Source organism: Chaetodon auriga, chromosome 17 (genome assembly GCF_051107435.1).
Source record: "Chaetodon auriga isolate fChaAug3 chromosome 17, fChaAug3.hap1, whole genome shotgun sequence".
NCBI classification, from domain to species: Eukaryota; Metazoa; Chordata; class Actinopteri; order Chaetodontiformes; family Chaetodontidae; genus Chaetodon; species Chaetodon auriga.
The window spans coordinates 20,672,657-20,695,037 of NC_135090.1; the positions used below are offsets into that span (position 1 = coordinate 20,672,657).

A 22,381-nucleotide genomic window follows, 5' to 3' on the forward strand; every position below is an offset into this window, starting at 1 on the left:
ACAGATAGAAGAAGGCTGAGACCGAAAGCAAGAGAGGCTGGGAGCGGGACAAGGGCAGCGAAAGAGCAGTCAGACTGAATAAACTTTGTTGCTGCATACAAACTATCATAACTTGAAGAAACCTACAATGTTTGGCAATCACAGGCCTGAGGCGAAGAGGAAGGGAAACCAGTCTAGCTAAGCCTAAATTTCATATATATGTTTACACTGCAAGCAGCTCACTGCCTATGGACAATTTTTGACAGATAAGGCAGAAGCCCTCCTGCAACGAAGATGTTTTTTGACATGAAATCTGTAAATTTTATGGGTTTCTGTAGCTACATGCTTCTATACATTATAGAGGTGCAACGTTACGTGTATTCATGTACACGATGCTCTGCGATCCAAAGCATTACTGTCAAATTTGTCTATGCCCGCGCACTTGCACATGTAAGATTTACCTGTGAATGTTTTGGCAGCCCACCAGCTGTTTTCAAGAAAAAATGATTCAGGGTCAACATGATGCAAACATGTAAAACTGGCAGCGCTTCAGCAGACTGCAGCTACTTCAAATCGGTCTATAGCACAAGAGGTGTGGATGCACAGCTACTAGTCAGGGAAAACTGACAAAAAAAAAAAGTAGACAAATGAACCCAAAGCCCTTTGTGTTATCTGGCAAGCTCTACTCCAGACAGGAAGAATTTTTGATTGTCAGGCAGAGGTGAAACACACCATTTCAGGCCTCATTGGATTCTATATATAGCAAAGTACAGGGTAGAAAAACTCATTTACTATTAGCCTGCAGTCCCAAGCCACCTGTGTTGTCCTTTCCAAGAGAAACATAGGATCTGGGCAGCTACAGCCGGTGGGAGAGGGGGTTTAACACGCAGGTCTGCTTTTCTTAGGGACTCTGACGTCACCACAGTTGGAATAGAGCTCATAATAACCGATAGCCATCATTGGGGTATTGTCCAGAACGCCTGCAGCCGCTGAGACTAAACACAAATGGCCTCCTTTTCTACGTCTCTTGCTCTCCCCACAGCAAGTTTCTTTAACATGCTGTTCCATCTATCCATCTATCCCCCCGTTTATTTTTCCCTCCCTTCCTCCCATTCTTTGGTGGCTCTATATTTAGCCATTGGAAAGGTCGGTCTGTGTCTGTCTGCAGGGTAATGATTCAGGGGCATGGAGAGCAACGCATAGAGGTAACAGGCCAGGCTAAATGGCCGGGGGCTGGCTGACTACTGAAATCTGGACGGGGTTTATCACGGATGGGATCAGGACAACACATAAAGGCAGGAAATAAAATGGTACAGAGCAGGAAAAGGGGAATCTCTGTTGGGCATAAATGGCACTGGCATGTGGAGAAAGTCAAATTCTGGAGGAAAATACACAAATAAAATAACAGATGGAAGACAACTGAAATGCTTCCAACTTCACCTGAACACTTAAATGTAAAACTTGTGTAAGAACTCGAAATTAAAATCTTAACTTGTGATTTTTTCATGAAGGTCAGTTTTAAATCAAGATGATGAACGAGTAGACTTGGTTGTCTGGGTTTCCATTTTTGTCTCGCTGTGTAAACTACCCGTCTACAACAGTGAGATCACAACAGACAATCTAATGCTGCTTTATTGAGGAGTCCTGAGCCTCAAACTACTGTTTAAAAACCTTCTGCTCCTCATTGAGCTGATCTCATAATTACCCTTAAAGGATGGAGTTTAGATTCCAGGAGCCAGTGGCTTAAAGCCAGGGAGGAGTCAGAGGAACAGACGGGACGAGGAGGAAATCAGGTGGAAAGGTACAGAAGGGGAGGAGGAAGAAAAGTGGAAGAGAGGTGAAGAAGGAGAAAAAGAAACAGAATCCAGCAGAGATCAAAGGGAGAGGAGGATGGCCATCCGCAGGTGCATGCCGTGAACCCTCACCTCGCTTCTCACATGATCCCTCCATTACATAAGGCTTACAGACAGACGGATGATCAGACTGACAGAGACAGACCGGGAGAGGACGGAGGGGAGTCGGGGTGAGAGATAAAGGCAGAAATACAGACAGACATAAGAGTCTGCTAAAAAAAAAAAAAAAGAGAGAGATAAAGAGATGCAGGCCGCATGCTCATTTCCCAAACAAGGACTAAAGACACTGACCGAGTGCTCTGAGAAAAGAGAAAGCTTCACAGAAAGAGAGAATGACAGAAAAATAATGGAAACAAGAGAAGTTCAATGAATGTTTTCAATGGACAAACAGAAGTGAATAAGGACAGAGACCAGAGGAAAAGCTGCTCGAACACCAACAGTACATGAAAGCACGATCAAGATTAAATATGATAATTTTAACAGTGGATGCAATATTAGCTCTGTGGGAGTCAAATGTGTTAAGTTTTAATGGCCAAAGTCTCCAAATATCTTTTACGAGATGATCTTCCAGGAGAGAGTTTGTATTTAATGACTTAATTTGTGCTGATAATAATGAGGAACGCTACTTTTCGCCACTGAAGCCTTTAGTGGCCATCAGTGAAGTCACATTATGGCTTAAATCACTGGTCCTCCTGGGGACGATGCGGCTTCTTTCCGACTCTTATCTTCCAAACAGCTTGCGAAGTGAATGATGCTTCCCGTAGACTGTGGGCAATCCAAACTAAACAAAGCCTCACCATTTGGGATGAGCCGTTTGAGAGCACAGACAACTGCGCTGCTGTGTTCCCAAGTCTGCAGAGAGGAGCTAAGACACAGTAGAAAGTCGGGGAGTTTGACCGTTTGCCACAGCAGTAAGCCTGGGATTGAAAAGTGAAGCCTTTAAGTGTATAAACCAACTCTGCTACAACTGAGACAGCTAAGTCATTCTAATCTGTGACACAGCGGCCGCCCGAAACTCGCCAGACAGAAACCTGTCACGTCCTGGAGAACTCTGCAGCACCTAGGAGGCAGCCAAGGCTGTGATTCAGCCCACCCCGGCTTGGTGTGTGTGTGTGTCTATGTGTGTGCGCAGTCAAGACTCACTTATTATGCTGCAACATGAGGGGAAGCTCCTGCTGCATTCAGCAGGGCTCCCATGCTTATATAGCCAAATCAAGGATGTCAGAATAATGTTACTGTGGTCACTTGCCCATATCATTTAATGGGTGCACCTTTCGATCTCATTAAGGCACCTAATTAAAGCACTGATGGCCCCAAAGGGAAGACAAAAAGGCAGATTAAATGCAGGAAAGCAGGCAAGAAAGGATCATCACAGTTGTGCTGATGGGAAACAAAACAAACAATCACGTCAGCGATGATCTCCAAGCTCAAACTCCTATCTCCTTAATCTGCAGCACCAGTGAGGAAGAAGAACACATACAGGCATGTACACATGCTCTCAAACCCGTCTGAGCATGCTCTCCCTCCAGAAAATGACAACCCTATAAAACATTCAGCTGTAATGAGCTCCTGGCTACCTGACTGCCTCGCTACAGATTTCAAGCTTGCTTCCTATTGTCAGGACAGAATGTGTGTGTCTGTGAGCACAAATGTGTGAGAGTGTGTAACCCTAACACAAATAAAGCCAGGAGAGAGTGAGATTTGACTCTATTGTCTCTACGCAGACGTGCACTGATGCACGTGCACACACAAACACACGCCTAATTTGTACATTTTTATGACACACTGTCTGTCCGCAGGAAATAAGGCATGCTGACGCCATGTGAAGTCAACCAATGTTAAGCCCAACAAACCAGCCAGCTCCACAGTCCGGAAGTGGCTTTGTTGATTAATAACGTCATCATAGCGTCATCGAGGAAGATATTGAAGCCCTTGTTTCAGGAGTAATGGAAAGATCAATACATCTGTGGAAGAGGAAACGTAACCATGAACCAAAGTACATGGACTGTACTTATATTCTGCTTTTCTCGTCTGATGACCACTCAAAGTCTTCATTCACCGGTTTTCACACACATTCATACAGCAGCTAAACCACCTGCTTACGAGCATTATGCATTCACACACACACACACACACACACACACACACACTGATGGCACAGCATTTTGGGGTTCAGTATCTTGCCCGGGGATACTCTGACATGTAGACTGCCGAGGCCGTGGACCGACGGATGGCTGCTCTACCTCCTAGTGAATCCCTTTTCACTACAGGAAATAGATTAAATTAATGGCTCTTTTCAATGGGGACTAAATGGCCTAATCAGAAAAGGTGTGCTGCGCTTGCATCACTGTCAGTAATGAGAGAAAACTGTCTGTCAGACATGCCGTGAATCCAGCGATCATAGACAAACTTCACCGATACTAGGCTGTTATCCTGACTGTCAACCGGGAATAAGCCACACAAACACAACTTATAAGTGAAGTTGTCAGAAGCTGATAGACGCCACTATAGAGACGAGAGTGATTTACAGGGTGGTGGTGTAGTAGAGGGGACTTCAGAGCGGGAGGGAGAGAAGATAAATATCTGCGTTTAAGTCTGGCTTCTGTGTTGTGGTTTGGTCACCAGACTACTTTCATTTTCCTCCAACACACACACGAATGCACACACGTACACGCACACACACACACACACACACACATAAAGTCTGGTGACTTCAGATGCTGGATTGAGCCAAGTGAACACTAGCGTGCATGCGTACGTGCACGCAACCACATACATACACACATACACGTGTCACCGCAGCCCAGAATAGGCCCGTAGCTCCACATCCAGGGAGCTGGATGAGTGACTCATTCTCGTAGTCCCTGCCAATCAAATTTCATCTCCTCCTCTCGCCTCCCTCTCCCTCTTTCCCATAATGCCGCTTTCCTTTCAGCATCTTTCCACACAGACAAAGAGGCTCCACTGTTGATTACAACTAGTAGGACGACGAGCACGACAATGCTAGAGGTTCAGTTCAGGGATGTGACCGTGATGTGAACAAACAAGGAGGGAATAAAGAATTATCAAACCAATCCTTTCTGCATTTCAACTTTAAATAAGTTTTAATCGTATCTTAACACGTTGAAGTCGTAAAACCAGCAGAATGTTATAATCAGAGTTTGTCAAGAGCAAGTATCAGACAGGAATGTGCATATTTGTGAACTGATTAACACTCTAGGCTTTATTTATACTATATAGTCCAAAGTCATGCATTTGTAAAACATATGACACGCTCTATCCTTAAACCCTCAATGCCCTTGAACAGGGAAAAAAGGAGAAATTTCTAGTGCTACAGAGGACAACAACCTTTTTCAGGGCTGATGGACAGACAGTGGCTGTTGTGTACTGAAAGCAGACAGAATCAGCAGTAACTGAACTACAGTATGGAAAGTCACAATACACAGATCCAACCTTTTTCCTTATATACTGATTTAAAATCTGCATCTCTCACTGAAGTGTAGGCTAACAAGGGGCCACAAACACTGGATTCTGCAAAGATATTGATGAAGAAATTGTATTTGATGTAGATTGGTCAATACTTTCATTACTGGTCCAGGAACAACTACTGAGTTCACTGGTGAGTTGTGAGCTCATTGTCAAGATAATACTGTTAATTATGTCTAATATCTAAAATACATGTCCCATTAACTTCCTTTTCACTTGCTCTCTGTGGGAATTGTTAGAGAGTCAAACTGAAAGAAACCCGACCAGACTGTTGTTGAACATCAGCCATCAGTTACACCTTGTATAAATTCCAAACTCTTAGCTCTGTAATGTTGAAGGCTGTCACTGAGTAGAAAGAAACTACATTTTTTCACAACTCCAACATGAATATTTGTCATTACTGCCAGAGCGCTGTGGTTCTGAGCCGCCGCTCTTCAATATTGGCTCATGGTGTTGTTAGTTTACCACTTGTAGCTTATAGCACAACAGTGACAGTAATTCGATCTGGATGAGTGAAATTATTAAAATGCAAAACAGCCAGCAAGGGACTTTTCTACATGTGTGATGTCTGGGTGCGTTAGTCAGCCTTTCCTCATTGGCAGAGCCGCCGCAGTCTTAATTCCTCAGTCTATTGCATTAAAGCTGGATCCTCCAGTCTCTAGACTGAGTGGCTCGCTCCCTGTGTAAAAACATTAAAGACAGAGGCACGACGGCGTCACCGCAGGGAGATGGCAGCCCAAATGAGCATGCCACGCTCGCTAGCTGTAGTGAGAAAATTAAAAGAGTGTGTCTGTGTGTGTGTGTGGGGTAATGCAAGACAGACATCACCCATTTTCATGGCATGTGGGGGGTCCAGGCCCCCTAATAAAGTGTGCATGTTGTGAGCGGGCGAGATGAGTGAGTGAGTGTCTGAGGGACTGCAGCGACTTTCACGTTTCAATAAAGACAGAGTCATTCGTCACTGCCACTGACTCAAACAGCCATCAGGGACAGCAAATGGGTCACAAATCTACTTCTCGTGGGCTAACAAATGGAGAAGGGCAGCGCCTTCAACTTAATAAATTCAACATGTAAAGAAATACTTTCATTCAATGCTAATGATTCAGCATTCCTTCTCATTTAGATCATTTGTTTTAATTGGCTTGTTCATCTAATCATTCAAGCAAGTATCTATAAGAAGAAGAAGAATTCCTTTGTTAATCCCCCTCAGGGGAAATTCATCTTTACACTGTGATTAGTACTTCATCACACACACACACGCACAAACAGAAACCCATACATGCGATTGATGTGCAGCGATGTGGAGTGACGGGCTGCCATAGCTCAGCAGCCTGAACAGCAGTGCCCTGGAGGTGAACTCGCACCTCTCCAGGTCCCAGTCCACCTCCGGATCAACTGCTCCATGCAGGACCCACTCAAGCCAACATTTTAAAACCTTAAAAACTATTTTCATTCAGCTTTAAGTTGCTGTAATGATGAAGAACATTACATGAGTTAGTATGCCACAGCTGATAAAGAAGAAACAGCCAAGGAAGCTTATCTTTATGGCTGACCGATGGCGCTGACCTGATCAAATGGTGCCATTCTTATCACTGATGTAATCACTGATGTAATTTATGGCCTACCTTTGAAGAGGCCAACAAGACAAACCCAAACCCTACATTCCTGTTACCATTTTGACAGCTGCTATAAGTTATTATTAGCTGTAGAAGAGCATTAACCTGTTGTGGACATTTGAATAGAGGACAAATTTGGTTCTGTATCTCATGAGAATTCACCTTAATCTTGTACGCCAACAAATTCAATGCACATCATCAGAACTCCATTTTGTTTTCATGATTGTCTGCATCTCTGGGTACCGGTGGTGTGAATACATTAAATGAAATTTGAAATCTATGTTTGGGAAAATGGTGGCTTTGGACCAAAATGAAGAACCGCGTTTGGCTTTAATCGTTGCTGCTGGATCAGGTTCCACCAAACACGCATTCACCTACAACTGGTCAACAATGTTATGTGGAAGGCTGGTTGAAACAGACTTTGCCATCACACTGTAACCTGCAAACCCCACAGCGTCTCCAGGTCCTCACATCTTCTCCCCCTCATCGACGCGTCTCTTCTTTGATCTGCCTGGAGGTGACACATGTGCTGCAGCCTGTCGGCTATATTCTGCGTGTGTGCGTTTGAGCTCAACGCGGAGAAAATGCTGAAGTGTATATATTTGTTATGGGGAGAAAAAAGGTTTACCAAACTTCTGTGTTTGTCTGAATGTGGGTGTGTAAGAAAGTGAAGATGTGTGTGAGAAAGAGAGAGGGTATGAGTGTGTGTTCGGCCTGCGTGCAATTTAGTGACATTTTTTCTCAGGCAGCTAGCCTGTAGCTAACACACGCTTCATGTATTTTAGGTATGAAACACACGCAGAATAACATCAAACGTAAACACACACCACACACACACACACACACAGCCACAGAGTAACAGGACAAGCTGCAAGAGCCATAAAAGACAGAGAGGAAAAACCAGTGTTCCCAACAGACCAACGACTGGAGCGAACACAACAGACAAGAAAGACCATGCTCTGCTGCATCCACCGCTTTCACCGCTCGCCGTTTTCCCTCACAGACCCAGACAGGTTTTCTTAAATCTGAGGGTCCAAAACGAGACGTCAACTTCCAGTAAAGTCAGCAAAACCTTCCCCGGCTCTCTCTGACTTCACTTACTCAAAGCATTACATCATTCATCTCTGTTTTCAGGCTGGGCGTTTAAACACTGCTGCAAGAAATCTGCAATGAGCACACAGCATCTTCAAATGACACAGATCCGATGGGAGGTTTATGACACACCTGATAGAGGCTGGCTGAAACTGGATTTTTAAAGGCTGATATATTAATGATAGTTTGGAGAAGGAAAAAGCTGATTGTGTCAGTTTTCAGTTGTCCCACTGTTTCTGAAACGTCCTATCTGTGCAGAAGAATTGGTCGACCTCTCATACCTGCTACGCCAACCTGCAGGTGAGAAATAGGCGCCTCTTCTGATAATATGAAGTGAGTGTTGAAGTAAACTCCCTGTGTTGTAAAAATGATCCGACTCGTTCTGTCGTACGTCAAAATCACTGAAAATCAGCTGGAGGAAACAGTCCCCTTCATAATATCAGACATATTCCTTTCAGACCCTGTTCAGCGCCAGCTAAAATGTGTGTTGGCTTTGGATTTAATGACTTTGGATACAAGGACGCTTTTACGCGTAATGATCTTTCCTTTCAATCTGAAGTCTGCAGCCACTTGCCATGCACATGCATTCTTGTAAAAACTCCTTTCATGACCTTTTTTTTTTTTGTTGCACAAATCGGGTTCCTTCAGCGGGAGGCTAGCTGTATTTACCGCTCTTCTTCAATCATTTAGCCTGATTACAGAGTCAGTGAATATAAACACACCAAAGGTACATTCAGAGGAGACCAGGCAAACATATGTAAAACATATGTAGCATGAATCAGTGTTGGCCCCATTAAATAAAATTAGAGATTTTACTGTCCCAGGGTGCATGGGCAGTCCTTACTTTTGAAGCAAAGCACCACACTAAACTTCAAGACACTGACACACTTGTACAAAATGTCTCTAGGGGTTTCAAAGCGGTATATTCCAACAGTTTGGTTTCAATTATGCCCTTAGCTTGAATTTCTCCTGCCTTTTCATGGAGCTTTAGGTGGCAACCTATCCAGCAGAGTGTGGTTTGAAGAAATGAGTATTCAGATGAGTACCAAGATTCCTATTTGTGAGAATATGGATAAAAATCTGTTTGGCATTTCTTAAAGCAAGACATTTCAACTTTTCAATCAAGCACTGTGGGATAAAAATGCAGGTGCAAAGCCAACAAGTGTAAAGGCAGGGAAAGTCTGGGCTGGATCACCCAGTCCAAACAACCACAAAACCCAAACTGTGCTCTTTTTCTCTCTGCAACCTGTTGGCATGGGTTTCCGCTCAGTGGCTCTTATGGTGGCCTCCTTTGAAAAAAAAAAAAAATGAATCTCACTTATTTTGCAGCATTTTACTGGTTTCTAAATCAACTGACTTTTTTTTCTTACGGAAGACTTTCCACCGGTGCAGCAACTCATTGCCAATGAATGCCAGAGTCGCATTTTAGTCTGTCAATGCTCCCATTTCATTGTAAAAACATTATAACCTAGATGTTGCCACCTCCTGTAGGTCTCTCTTATTGCCAGAACATAACCTGGCAGGCTACCTCGACGCACTCCTCTTTGCTAAAACAGACTCCCTCGAAACATATGGAATTTGGTGGATATTTTTGCTCTGACAGCAACTTGGTCATAACTACTTTAGAAGTGGCAGCAGTAATGTGGGCAGTATTATACAGAACCACACAGGACCACACCTAGTCTGCCCCCTGATCCTTTCCTCAGGGAGCAGAAGGCAGACTCACGTGTCGGTGAAGGCCGAGCTCCATCCTCCTGGTCATAAATGACGGCAAACCAAGCAGGGCATCGTACCGCTCATTCTCCACGAACCACGGATGGTAGCCATAACACACAGTACAACTCTCCACACCTCTGTCAGTGAGGATGACTGCAGCCAAAACAGCCAGACAAAGCACAAACCTACCTCTCCACCTTCTGTCTCTCTCAGCCTTGGTTTGGTTCAAAAACCTCCAAAAGATCTCCAAGGGCAAATGGTGTAAAAAGAACTGTCTGCATTTTTGATGAATAAAGGCTTTGCAAGCTTCACTTACAAGGCCAGCTCGATAGATCTATTAGTCTGATGGGCAGATGGTTCAGGACAGAGCTTTGCTCATCACTGTATCACTAAAAATACTCAAGAACAACACTGAAGCCGGAAACCTGGTATCCTGTCAGGTGTTTGAGACATATCTGTCCTGCTGCAGAACCTTCTTTATCTGCCCGGTGAAGCGAGACGCTGGTTCCACTTGGCCTGCTCTGTCCTTTCATCTGCCCTACTGGGGGTCTACGGTCACAGAGTCAACACAGATTCACTCAATCATGAATACTCTCAAGATACCGAGCAGGCAGAGGTTTACAAACACGTCTGAGCTGGTGAGGACATTCTTTGGACTAAATGCGGTGCTGTCTGTCCTTTACAAATGACAGTGCGTAGATAAGGAGCTAACCAGCACTTTGTCTCAGCCAGGCCTGCATTTCTGCTTTTTGAGAGCTCCAAAACTGAAATCCTCTCCATTAAATTACACAGAAGATAGTGCTTAGGAACACCTTGGCTTCACAATGTCCACACAATTTTACATGAAATATGTAGCTTCAAATAGTCAAATCAGTCATAAAACAGCTATTGGTGGTGTGCCCTTCTTTTGTATACATGTAGACAATGTGAACCCACAATAAAATACAATTCCTCCATCTAAAACATCAACATAGCTGTCAAGTTTTGGTGTCAGCCTCTCTATCAAAGAGCGAGGGCTTCTTTCTAAACTCAACACTTTATACAGATGTTCAACAACCATGGAGAAAGACATTCATCATCGAAGAGCCAGAGAGAACAATTTCTGCTCCAACAGTAGTCTCAACAGACCATAATACAGTACAGCCCCAAGATGTATTCCAATTAGAGTAAGGGGTGTAACACCCATTTATTCTCCACCAGAAAAAGGTTTCTCTATTGTTATTGCTTTTCCACCTGCATGTACAGCCCACAGCTGTCTTTGGGTATTGTTAAAAGTCATCCTGGGAAATGCAGGAGATGACTAATTGCAGTATGAGTCAGGTAGATGTACAGTGTGTATAAAAAAGAAAATTACCACACGATTCAAAATAACTAGTGTATTGCAACATTACAAATTAATGATTCCTTATGGTCTATATCTGAGCTGCTGCACAACAATAACAAACCCTGATTGTGAACAGGTTCTTCTAAGTTTTCTCTCTGACATAAAGCAAGATCTGTTTTAAAACACTGGAGTACACAAATTTGATATGTGTACCACATATCAGCTCGGGTGAGACTGAAAAATCCAAAATCCTAAGAACAAAAGCACCAAACTGAAACCACTTTTTAAAAAACAGCTAACAATGCAACTCTGACGCAATTACAGCAATTCACAAAAAGGATCTTGAGCATCTTAAACCCTAAATAAAACCTGCAAGCGTTGGTGTCTATCAACACTCAACTCTCCGGCTGATTGTCAAGCTTTCCTGTGCGTGAGGCCCCAGTGTTTGTTTGGCCTGCATGTCCCAGCTCGTGCAACCTGTTGTCTATTCTCTCAGCTTTATGTGGGTCACTAAAGCCACTGTACACACACACTTCCAGGAAAAGAGGGCTGCCGTAACATCGAGAGATGATCATAGCAACACTGACCTGGGTCGCCACTTGACAACACACCAGAGAAATGCTGACGTCACGCGGCAGTACTTTTTCCAGGGTCTGCTTGCCCAGGCTCGGCTCAGTAGTAATCAGGAATGTGATCGGGTCAACCTTTGCACTGACTGATCACTCACAGTAACCACATAATGGGAGGAAAACCAGGGAAAGGGTACATCCTGTGAGCAACACTGGCATTCAGGGTTTTTTGGTTGTGGCATTTTCCTCCGAAATTCATTCTGTCATGATGCATTACCTGTTGGAGAGATGTGACCCTGGCCTGTACTCTCGTATTTATGGCCTGACTGACTCACAAATGATATATACTAGCTTTTCCACAAATAAAAAATATTTGACTTGCATGCTGTAAGGCAAATCAGTAAAAATACAAGTAACTAAAACTAATCGTCCATTCTTTTTTAATGTCAAGTGACATTAAGCACTACACAAATTGCAGCGGGCTAGCAGTACATGACGTCTCAGCATCTCCCCTAAAACACAGAGACTGCACAATCACATCACTGTGCACTTAAGTCGCCAGCACCTATTCTCAAACTTTTTCAAAAGACAAACAATCTGGCCTAAACTTATAGTGTAATTGTGCTGCTGGTGCCAACAGCATAATTCAGTATAATGGTGAGACAGTGACACAACAGAGTCCTTCCCAAAGGAAACTCACAGCGTCTTTTTACTTAACAAAATAAGCCCTCGGTTCATTAGCTTTGGTCTAACCAGTGTTATTAGAGCTATTTGAATCTGTATAAAGACGTCTAGTTGTTCTTCCTGTAATTACAATAGGCTGAGTCAACTGCCCACAACCAAATGGTCTTCCTCAAGGGCAATTTGGTCTCGCGAGTAAAAGTCAAACACTCACTTTGTTGTGACCACATCAATGTCAGGTAGAGCCACACAGTGACAGACATATGGGTGCACACGTGCAGGCACGTGTGCACGGCGAGCGCACACACATTTATGCCCACAAACACATAAATACACTTAGTGTCGTAAACAGCAGCCCAGCCCTTACCAGACTTAACACCAGCTAATTGCTCATGTATGGCTCCTTTCACTCCACACACACTCACACACGCATACAGAGACCAACAAAGCGTGCCGGCTCGTCGGTCTGGGCCGTCTACAGCTGTGACGTCTCGCATGTGGCCCTGTGTTGATATAAGGAGTAACACAAGTGGAAAATTGGAGCTGGTGGGGCCAGACTGCTGACTTCCTGATAGGAAGAGAGTGGAGGGTGACCCATATATACATAAAGTGGTCAACACGCTCCAGCACCAAGGGAAATACAAAAGGGACAGACAAAGGGTCTATGGAGCTCCACGCATAAACTAATGTGGATACAGATCAGTGTTACTCAATGGGGTCCTTTGATCCTTTTCATTAGCATGAGTCTAAATACAAAAATGTAAGTATGACCCACATCATACTGATGTCACTGCAAATGCTACACAACTTCATTTAGAATTGTGACCATTGTAAGAAAGTAACAAGGGAAGTTGGTATGAATCATATCATAAAGGCCAAAAAATAGGAACTACTGAAAACTTACAATTCAAGCTGACTTTCATTAAAAAGCAGAGCAGAAACACCGACAATAGTTTGAACTCCTTTAAGCTGTTTGTAAGACGAACAGCGTAACAAAACCAGAAGGTAAATTATAAATAGACAAAAGGAGCTGTCCTGCTGCATGGGACATGGCTAAAACAAGGCTGTCTACTTTTAAACCTAAAAGGAAGTGCAGCATACCCTTGCTAATCTGGTCCTCTGGATAATGGAAGCCATGAGAAAACAATGCTCAGATGTCTGAAATAGGCCACAATGACACGTTAGTCTGAGTGGTGCCACTTTTGCATATTGACAACATCCTGAAATTTTATCTGCAAAGGTTATGATCTGACCACATGAAACAAAAATAATACAACTATTTACCACAGCCATGTTTATCAGGCATGTATGACTACCTGATAACTGCAAAGCATCTCCTGCATGATGAGCTCTGTGTTCTAGATCAGAAAGGTTTGTTTCATGACTCAAGTATTTTGGGGCTATGCCACCCATGAGCACCCTGAAAACAAAAAGAAATGCATCAGCAAAAGATCTGGCAGCTAACTTTGATTACGAGCATTTCAGCGCTGTATTTCCCACCAGAAAAAGATGTTTACACACCCACATGGCCTCAGAACACACGGCCAAAGGCCCAACTCTGGAAAAAAAGTCGAGTTAAAGTTTTCTCATAATTGTTTTGAGATATAAAAAGTTATCTGAAGCAGCGCAGAGATCTAAAAGACACACAGTATCTCTAATTACGAGGTTGTGTTGCGGTGTGGCATTCCCCACTTAAACATCCATTATGGGTTCTGGATTTTCGCCGGCCCAAGATTACCATACAGGACGAAACTGAGCCGAGGAGCTCCGAAATGCATAATGGAGGAGAAATCATGAGTTATGGGTGGAAATTCATTATCAATTCAATGACAATGAAATGGTAACATCAAAGAAATCTGGGTTGAAATCTATAGAGCTGTAAACTCCCCTGATAAAACCTGGATCCAATGAGTGTGTGTGTCAAAGGTCACAGTATCTCACAGGAAGCCAACTTTGTAAACTAAAGGGACAAACTGTGTTTCCTGATTTCATTTGATCTTTGTCTGATAACCTCTGCAACAACCTAACTTATCAACTGCAACAGCAGTTCATTAATTTGCAATCCAATCCAATCACCTGGATCCTCAGTCCATTTTCTACCTTTCACTGCAGGCTGTGACATGGTGACGAATGGAAAAGTAATCCCTACTTCATACAAATGAAATATACACAGCAGCAACATGAAAAAATACTGTGGAGACATATCCTTTAAATAAATATATGTGAGGTGAGCTTTACGTTTCACTGGACTTCAACCCCACTCAACACACTTGATTCAGAAAAGTAATCTATGCAAGGCATACATCTCTAGATGCTTGATCTCTCTTCTCAAATTAGCCGTTTTCCTGCACTTCTCTGTATGTTATATCCCTGCAGTATGAATTAAAAGGACCTTTCCCTGCCTTTGTTCTTTAGGTTTAATGAGTGTGGTGGGTGCACTCTCAAGGCTCCGAGGAGTCACCCATTAGCTCTTACATGTGGTGTTGATTAAAGGCAAAATTAAGCTTTTGTTCCACTAAATTTAGCTCGGCCTGTCCTGGGGCATCGAGTCGATCTCAAATGCGAAGCTATCGCAGTCGGGGTCAGCGCACTAGCCCTGACCCTGACTCTTTGCCACTGACCCGGTAAATTAAGCTAACTAAGTTACTGCTCGCACTGTAAATCGCTCAGCATAGCAGCTAGCTTCACACATTCGTGTTAAGTTAAATACCGTGGAAATAAGTTAAAAATACCACTTTTCGGTTCCATCGATCCACTGTAGGTGAAAAACAACGTGGTCGTGAGTGGGGCTCACTTTTTTTGGTTTGCTGAAACAATAACAAGAGACTCGGATGGATCCACCCTAGCGCCATAATTTTGTCACACTTTCCCTGGAGCGGAGAGTTTGTTAGCGTGCTAACCAGCTAGCCACCGCCGCTACGCGCTGTTGTTTTCATTTGGAGAACAACAGCAGCGTCTGAAAAGTTTATTTAATAAGTGTGGCCGTCGACTTACCCGACTCTCCCGGGGTTTTCATCTTCGTTGTCGTCGTCGGCGTGCCGCTTCAGTCACTTTCCCCGTCGACTGGTAACTTTACACTGTGGTTAGCTAGCCTTTAGCCAAGTTAGCTAGCGAAGTTAGCAGTGACACCCCACTCCTTCCTCCGGTGTTGTTCTCACAAGTGGCTCGTTAGAGAGAACCTGCCCCGATTGGGAGCTCGACTTTTCAAGTCAAAAAACCCTCCGCTAACTTCACCTGGGCTTCTGTGCTCTATCTCGACACATCGGCGTTTGCTCAAAAACTTTTGTGCCGGTCTATTTGTTTTTAACTGCGGGGCTTCTGATGCGAAAAGTTGCCCCGAGCCTCTGGGGGGAAATCCAGTCGCCCGGGTCTGAATGGCGCAGGTCGAAGTTTGAAGGAGTCGTGCTGCCGTTGGTCGGTGCTGGAGCAACGGAATGCGACGAGTCTAAATTTTCTTCCCGTTTGTTGCAACCATGTCGCATGGTCGATTCCTCCTCCACATCATCATCCTCGCCGACAGTCAAAACAGCGGCGCCTCTGAAAGGAACACAAAAGCCAAAGCCAACTCTGTCCTTTCTCCGCGTCTCTTTCTCCGGCACGGACTTTTTCTTTTTCCACTCACTCACTTCGTGTTCTCTCAACCCCCCCTTTCTCTGTCGGGGTGTCGTGTTTCGCTCTCCTCCTGCCACACGGGGCCGCCCACGCTGACCCACGGAGGGAGGGAGGGGGAGAGGAACTGAACGCCCACTTGTTGCCAAAGATCGTCTATGTGTCCAGAAGATTACTTTTCCTTCAGTCCAACTGTGAGCTGGCACGAACTTTAAGGAGTAAAACAAAATCAGACAGTGTACAAAGATGACAAGATTATTGTTGCTATTTAGTTTTTACAATTATGAACTATAGTAACCTACGTACACTTAATTATGCATATTTACAAAACAAACAAAATTGAGATAAAATATTTCTGTTCAAGTTTAATGAAAACTTTACTGTCGAGCCATCTTATTCAAATTCGGTACAAAATAAACAGTAAGACTTAAAAACAAATATAGCCTTTTGGATTGAATTGCACATGAAACAAAATTTGTTTTATAATACAACAATATCAGTTATCAGATGTGTATATTTCCATGTGTGATGAGTGAGGGTTTTTGATCATGTTTTTTTCCCAGATAATTTGGGGGTTTTAGCAACCTAAGGGCAAGTTTAGATCCTGCTCTTAAAAACAAACACATGATGTGCATTTTATTTGCTTCCAGTACTTACAGACTCAAACCATTCACATATGAATACTTCCATCTAACAGACTTTTATTTCTGCAGTGTGAAGAGGCCATTGAAACAGCTTTGAGGCAGTTAGACAAGATTAAGAAAACCGGCGAATATTCAGTCACTGGAACCAGCTACTGCTTTAAAAATGACCATTGATTGACTTAATTTTAATAATCCACCATCGTTTCAGATAGTTTGATGTTTGTGAACAAGTGCAAACATTGATGCTGGCAGTAACGACCCAATCAATTAAGAAATGACAGTGAAACAATGAAAAGGGGAGAATGATACGCGTTACAATCTTAAAGAAGACCTGTTTCTTAGACCAGTTTATTTTCTGTTTTCAGTGACTCATCATCTCAATAGACGATCTTCGATTAGGACCAGTCGCTCGCTGCTGGCCGCCGCCGCTGCCGCCGCCGCTGCCTCCAGTTTGTCGCCCCGCTCGCTCCCGGTTAGCGCGTCACGGCGTTGCTGTGGAGATCCGTCACCGCCGCGGGTGATGAGAGGCACCGTGTTTACCTGCAAACTGCGCCAGCGAGCCGCCATCCGTCTCTCAGACACGGGGACGGCGGGAAAAGCCAGTCAACAGGTGCGTTGTCCCGCAGGGAGGAACGGTGGCCGGTGAGGCGCTGAAATTTACATTGACTGTAATTATAAGAAGACATCGCCTGATGCCTATCAGGCGCTTATTAGCATTATGGGCTCACATGCGCGCGCATACACACACACACACACACACACACACACACACACACACACACACACACACACAGCTCCTTTCTAATGAAGGGCCCTTCAGCCTTTGCATCAGCTCCGAGGAGGCAGCGGGGAGAGAGGGAGTTGAAAGAAAGGAGCAGTAATTACTCAAGAGCCTGAACTGGAGAGCAGGGAGCTGAAGAGCGGAGGGAAGGAAATGAAGTGGAGAGAACAAGTGTGTGGACTGAAGGTAGCTCCTTTCCTCCTCCTTTCTTCTCTACCCAATCAGTCATCCCTCTGTTTTCTCCCTCCATCCCTCCTCTGCTCTGCTCATTTACGTGGAGTGGCAGTATGTGGGAGGTGAAGGCCAGCAGGTGGGTGAAGTATTTCATGCGACTGTCACACACACACACACACACACACACACACACACAATACATCAACAATACAACAGAAAACATCACCGAAAAACCTCCAACCTCCTCCTTCTTACATTACCCCATACATTACACTCCTACTCCTCCTCTGCTCTGCATGGGCCCTTCATCCTCCTCACTGTTGTAGCTTCATCACCTACTCTCTTCATCACCTACACCTCTTTCCTCTCCTCCAAGTGCTCCTCAAGTTCTTCTTTACTCCTCGCCTACCTAGCTTCCTCCTCTCTTTATCCAAGGTCTCCTCCACCTCCTGCTCGCCTCCATATGATGCTTCGTTACACCTTCACCACAAAGCGTCAGATGTCCCTCTCCTCCTACAAGCATGTCCACTGGTGTGTGTGTGTGTGTGTGTGTGTGTGTGTGTGTAGGGCTGCAACTAACACTTCTGTTCATGATTTATTAATCTGTTGATTATTTTCTGGATTAAAAGAATAGTTTGACTTTTTCACTTGTCTGCCTGTTTAATTCAAGGCTACAGCCATCAGCTGCTTAGCTTAGCTTAGCTTAGCTTAGCTTAGCTTAGCTTAGCTTAAAGACTGGAATCAGGTGGAAACAGCTAGCCTGGCTCTGTAAAATCTGCCTAAAGCTCACCAACTAAAATGTAACATCTCATTTCATATGACGTCCTGATGATGTGCTTGTGCTGGTCGGCAGAGTGAAGCTAGCTGTTTCCCCCCGTTTCCAGCCTTTGTGCTAAGCTACGCTAACTGGCTGTTGGCTCCAGATCCCAACTAGTGTTCATCCTAAACTGTTCCATTCATCATTTTATCATGTGGTCATTTAAAGGTCGTGCATGCTGGCTCACTGGACTCATCTTTAATGTTATTAGTAACTCATGTGCTGTCCAAAAGGCCTGCAGACTGTTTGTCTCAGCTCTTGTGCTCATGCATTTGTGGGGTTGTCACTTTTCCACCCTCTCTGCTCTGCAGCTGACCTTTTGCTCCACCTGAGGACATGTCAAGACAAACACCTGGAGGACACGAAGCATGAAGGGTCCTGTTGGGCCTCATCTGCTCAGCATGACGACATCAGAGCCTACAACGTGTTTGTGAGATAAAAAGAAGGATGTTTCCAGTTTGCATCATGTCTGATCACTCTGCTCTGCAGCTGTAAGAAACCAGCCAGTTTACAGGAAAAGGGATGAGGGAATAATAGTATAATGCAAATTAAACAGTTGCTGATTTTGTTAGAAATGTTAGTATTTAGCAACTGCAGATACATCGATCTGTGAAGGCTTGAGACCTGAATCAAAATACACCTTCTCACCAAACCTCCTTTAAAAAAGAGTCGTTTTTAACCATGTTAGTTCTTGAATGTGCTGGTGAGCAGTCCTGAGAGTCAGATGAACGTCCTCTGGTACACACTCATCATAAAAACTTCTGAGTCTTCACAAATATATTTAAGAGATGGGATTAAGATGGGATTAAGTTACCAATCATCAGAACTCTTCAGTAAAACTATAACAGCTCAAAGCGGTCTGTAAGGCCTGCTGGGTGATGCTGGATGTTTGTCTAATGAAGGCTCACACCTCCGTGTGGGAAAGTGTTGCTGTTCAAAGGTTTAGGTCAAATTATTCTGGAGAATTAGCGTTGTGACACAAATCTGGATTAAACCTGATTCTGTACTTTATATAATAGGAGGTCTGCCTAATCCACAACGTACTAAGTGGCTGCTTATTGTTTCCGTTATTGCCAAAAAGTTAATTTTCTTCAATAGTGCTTTAAATTCAGTCTAAAGCACTGTTTAAGACGTGAAACAGTCGTTTGCATTAATATTCATTAGTATAGGCTCTATAATCATCAGGCTCTATGGTCACTGTTAGCGAACAAAAGGGAAAATGTGTCTAATGAATGTCTTATGCAACTGCTTTACTGTGTCTGACTCAGACTGAAAGTAATCTGTACTTTTTGATTTGGCTTCTGTATCAGTTGCGGGTCACTGTTCTCACTGTACTGCAAGGTGTTTGTTTGCAAAACAAGACAATTCCAAAACAACAAAACACAGATTTGGGAAAAATGTCACCCTGAGCAGAAAGCCTTATGCTTCACAGGAAGACTTCGTCCTGCATCGTGTGATGAGGATGAAACATTGCGCTGAATAACTTTCAATGAATTCCTGCTTTTCAAGCCAATTTCTTCACTCACGACTCAACAGCTTTAGCCAGAGCTGCGTCTGCGCCGGCTCGGCTCCGTGTCGAGAGGCCAGCACTGAAACGCTGCAGTGGATAATGGTTTGCTGGTGGAGCAGGAGGGCCGCAGAGCGAGGGTCTGCAGTGACGACGGGCCGGGTGGGGGGATGCCAGCACCGACTGCATGTGAAAGCAAAGGCAACAAAAGCTCAGCGGGAGATCTGACTGCTGCATATGTGTGAACCGGTGGAGTGATTGGGACTAATTGATCACCAGAGTCACTATCAGTTCATTACTGAGGTGCTAATGACCGCAATCAGTAAACAGGAGCCATCAATCACCACTGATTGGTAAATGATGAAGAAATACAAGGTGAGTGAGGATGTTTGAACACATCTGATCAGGGGGAATTTGGTGATAATGTCACTGCACAGTGGAAATGACTGTGTCAGTAATACCAGGCTGAGTTTACCCAATTTAATGGGTGGTTTTAGTTTTATTTTACAGTTAGCTTAGCTTGGTTGTGTGTATGTGTATATACTGGAGTTATAACCAGTAACAAATGGTGACATAAGCGCTAGAGCAGATTATGGCATTTCACAAGATTTCACAGACCATATGTTAGTTAAACATCCAACAGTATTGACCCAAATTTTCATTTTGACCCAGTGTGTGGACAGAAAACACTGAAATGTACCTTATATTGCAAATAAAGCATGAAATTCAGACAGAATTCAAAATGCATGCTTTGCAATGCGAAGTTAAGGTACAGCTTTGGTTTTGTCCCGTTAGCAAAGCCCCGACCAAAAAAGCTCCATCTTTGTTTTGAGGTGTTTTCTGTCCGAGGAAATGTGGTGTGTTTTTAAAATGGAAAATAGGCCCGAGGGGGCAAATGGTGACCGAGCCACACCCAGAGTGAGCAGCACTCAGTCAAAGCTGTAACGGGAGAGGCCTTTTCACACCAGCTCCATCTCTATGCATAAGAAAACACACACACACACACACACACACACACATACACACAGTAGTCAAGTCAAATGTAGGCAGCTGGTGTGTTTGTGACAGCAGAAAATGTCTGAGTGGCCGGAGGGGAAAGTTTTCTCCTGAGTCTCTGTTCGTGTTTCGTGCCGGAGACGGAGCGATGAAGACATTTTCCATGTTGTGTTCCTTCGCTCTGCACCATGACCGTATGTTTGTGGAATAAGGAGGCCCTTGTCTGTGTTTCTGTCTGTCTGTGTGTCTGTCTGTCTGCCCCCTGGCCGGTCACATGATGTCTGTCTGTCTGTCTCTCTGTGGACGTCTGTCTCTCTGCTACTCTTGTCTTTCAAAGCAGAGGGACAGACTTGGACGTGGAGGTTAGATAGAAAAGAAAGTTGAAAACGGAGGGAAGAGACACACGTGGAGGGGTTTTAAAAGAAGGAAGGGGGATAAAAAACGGAGGTCAGGAGAGGAGAGCTGAGGAGAAACTATCAGGGATAAGTGGAGGGGGAGGGGGAGAGAGAGAAAGAAAGAGTGAGGCAGAGAGAGAGAGAGTGAATGGGCCCTTTGTGATCAAAAGGCTTGTTTATTTTCTTGGCGCTTGAACTCCTCAGGAGCCACATTGGGCCTGTCTGCACCGTCTAGCTCGCGGCCTCATCGCCTCCCCGACATCCCAGCAACTGGCTCTGAATCACAAAGAGGAGCCGGGCCGTGTCGGAACCAAAACAAGCCGCTAAAACATGGAACATGTCATTTTAAACAGCTCGAGACGCCCTCTGTTAAACATCCCGGGCACTTGAACGGTGTCAGAGGAGGAGAAAACCCAAATCCAGTCCAAATCCCAGCTGAGGTTAAACAACTTGACTGTTTGATTTGACTGTTTCAGAGGTGGAAAACGTGACTCAAGTACTGTACTCAAGCACAATTTTAAGGTACTTGTACTTGAGTATTTTATGGCAGGTTACACTCCCATTACATGTCAGAGGGATATAACGTTACATCCTTTTTACTGTCACTTAACGGAAGAATAATTTACATAGAAAACACGATGGGCTCAAAAAATGGGTTAAATGACATATAAAGTAGCTCAAAACGTCTCCACCCTGCATGGATGCATCAATAATACAGTAATAATCATATATATATATATAAATGTTTATAACTAATTAACATTCTATTTTTTGAATGCAGGACTTTTACTGAGTATTTTTACACTGTTGTCAACATGCAGATTGTACATTTCTTTAATATTTTTTGCACTACTTATCTTCTTGTTCCGTCTCGTTCTTGTCCTTTTCGTTCATTGATTGAGTGCCATGTTTAAACCAGAGTCAGATTCCTTGTATGTGCACACATACTTGGCCATTAAAGCAGATTCTGATTCTACTTTCACTGAACTAACGGATCTGAAGGATCTTCCCAAACATCTCAACTTGTCCCAGAACTCAAAAAGGGGAAAAAAAATACACGTTAATCACACTTCAGTGATCCAGTGTCTGAAGCCCTTTGAGTCAGGATGTGAGCGGAAAGAACTGCTTCTCATATCCAACAG

The 22,381-nt window shown here is 44.0% G+C and overlaps 1 protein-coding gene across 1 annotated transcript in view; it reads right to left on the reverse strand.

Annotated features, from left to right (window-relative positions):
- The window catches only part of erf (Ets2 repressor factor), a 34,468-nt gene extending 18,491 nt beyond the window's left edge, over window positions 1–15,977 (reverse strand). The window contains exon 1 of the mRNA XM_076755118.1: window positions 15,311–15,977. Coding sequence (XP_076611233.1) covers window positions 15,311–15,332 — 22 coding nt within the window. The 5' untranslated portion in view covers window positions 15,333–15,977. The remainder of the gene's footprint in view (window positions 1–15,310) is intronic.
- Between the last annotated feature and the right edge of the window lie 6,404 nt (window positions 15,978–22,381).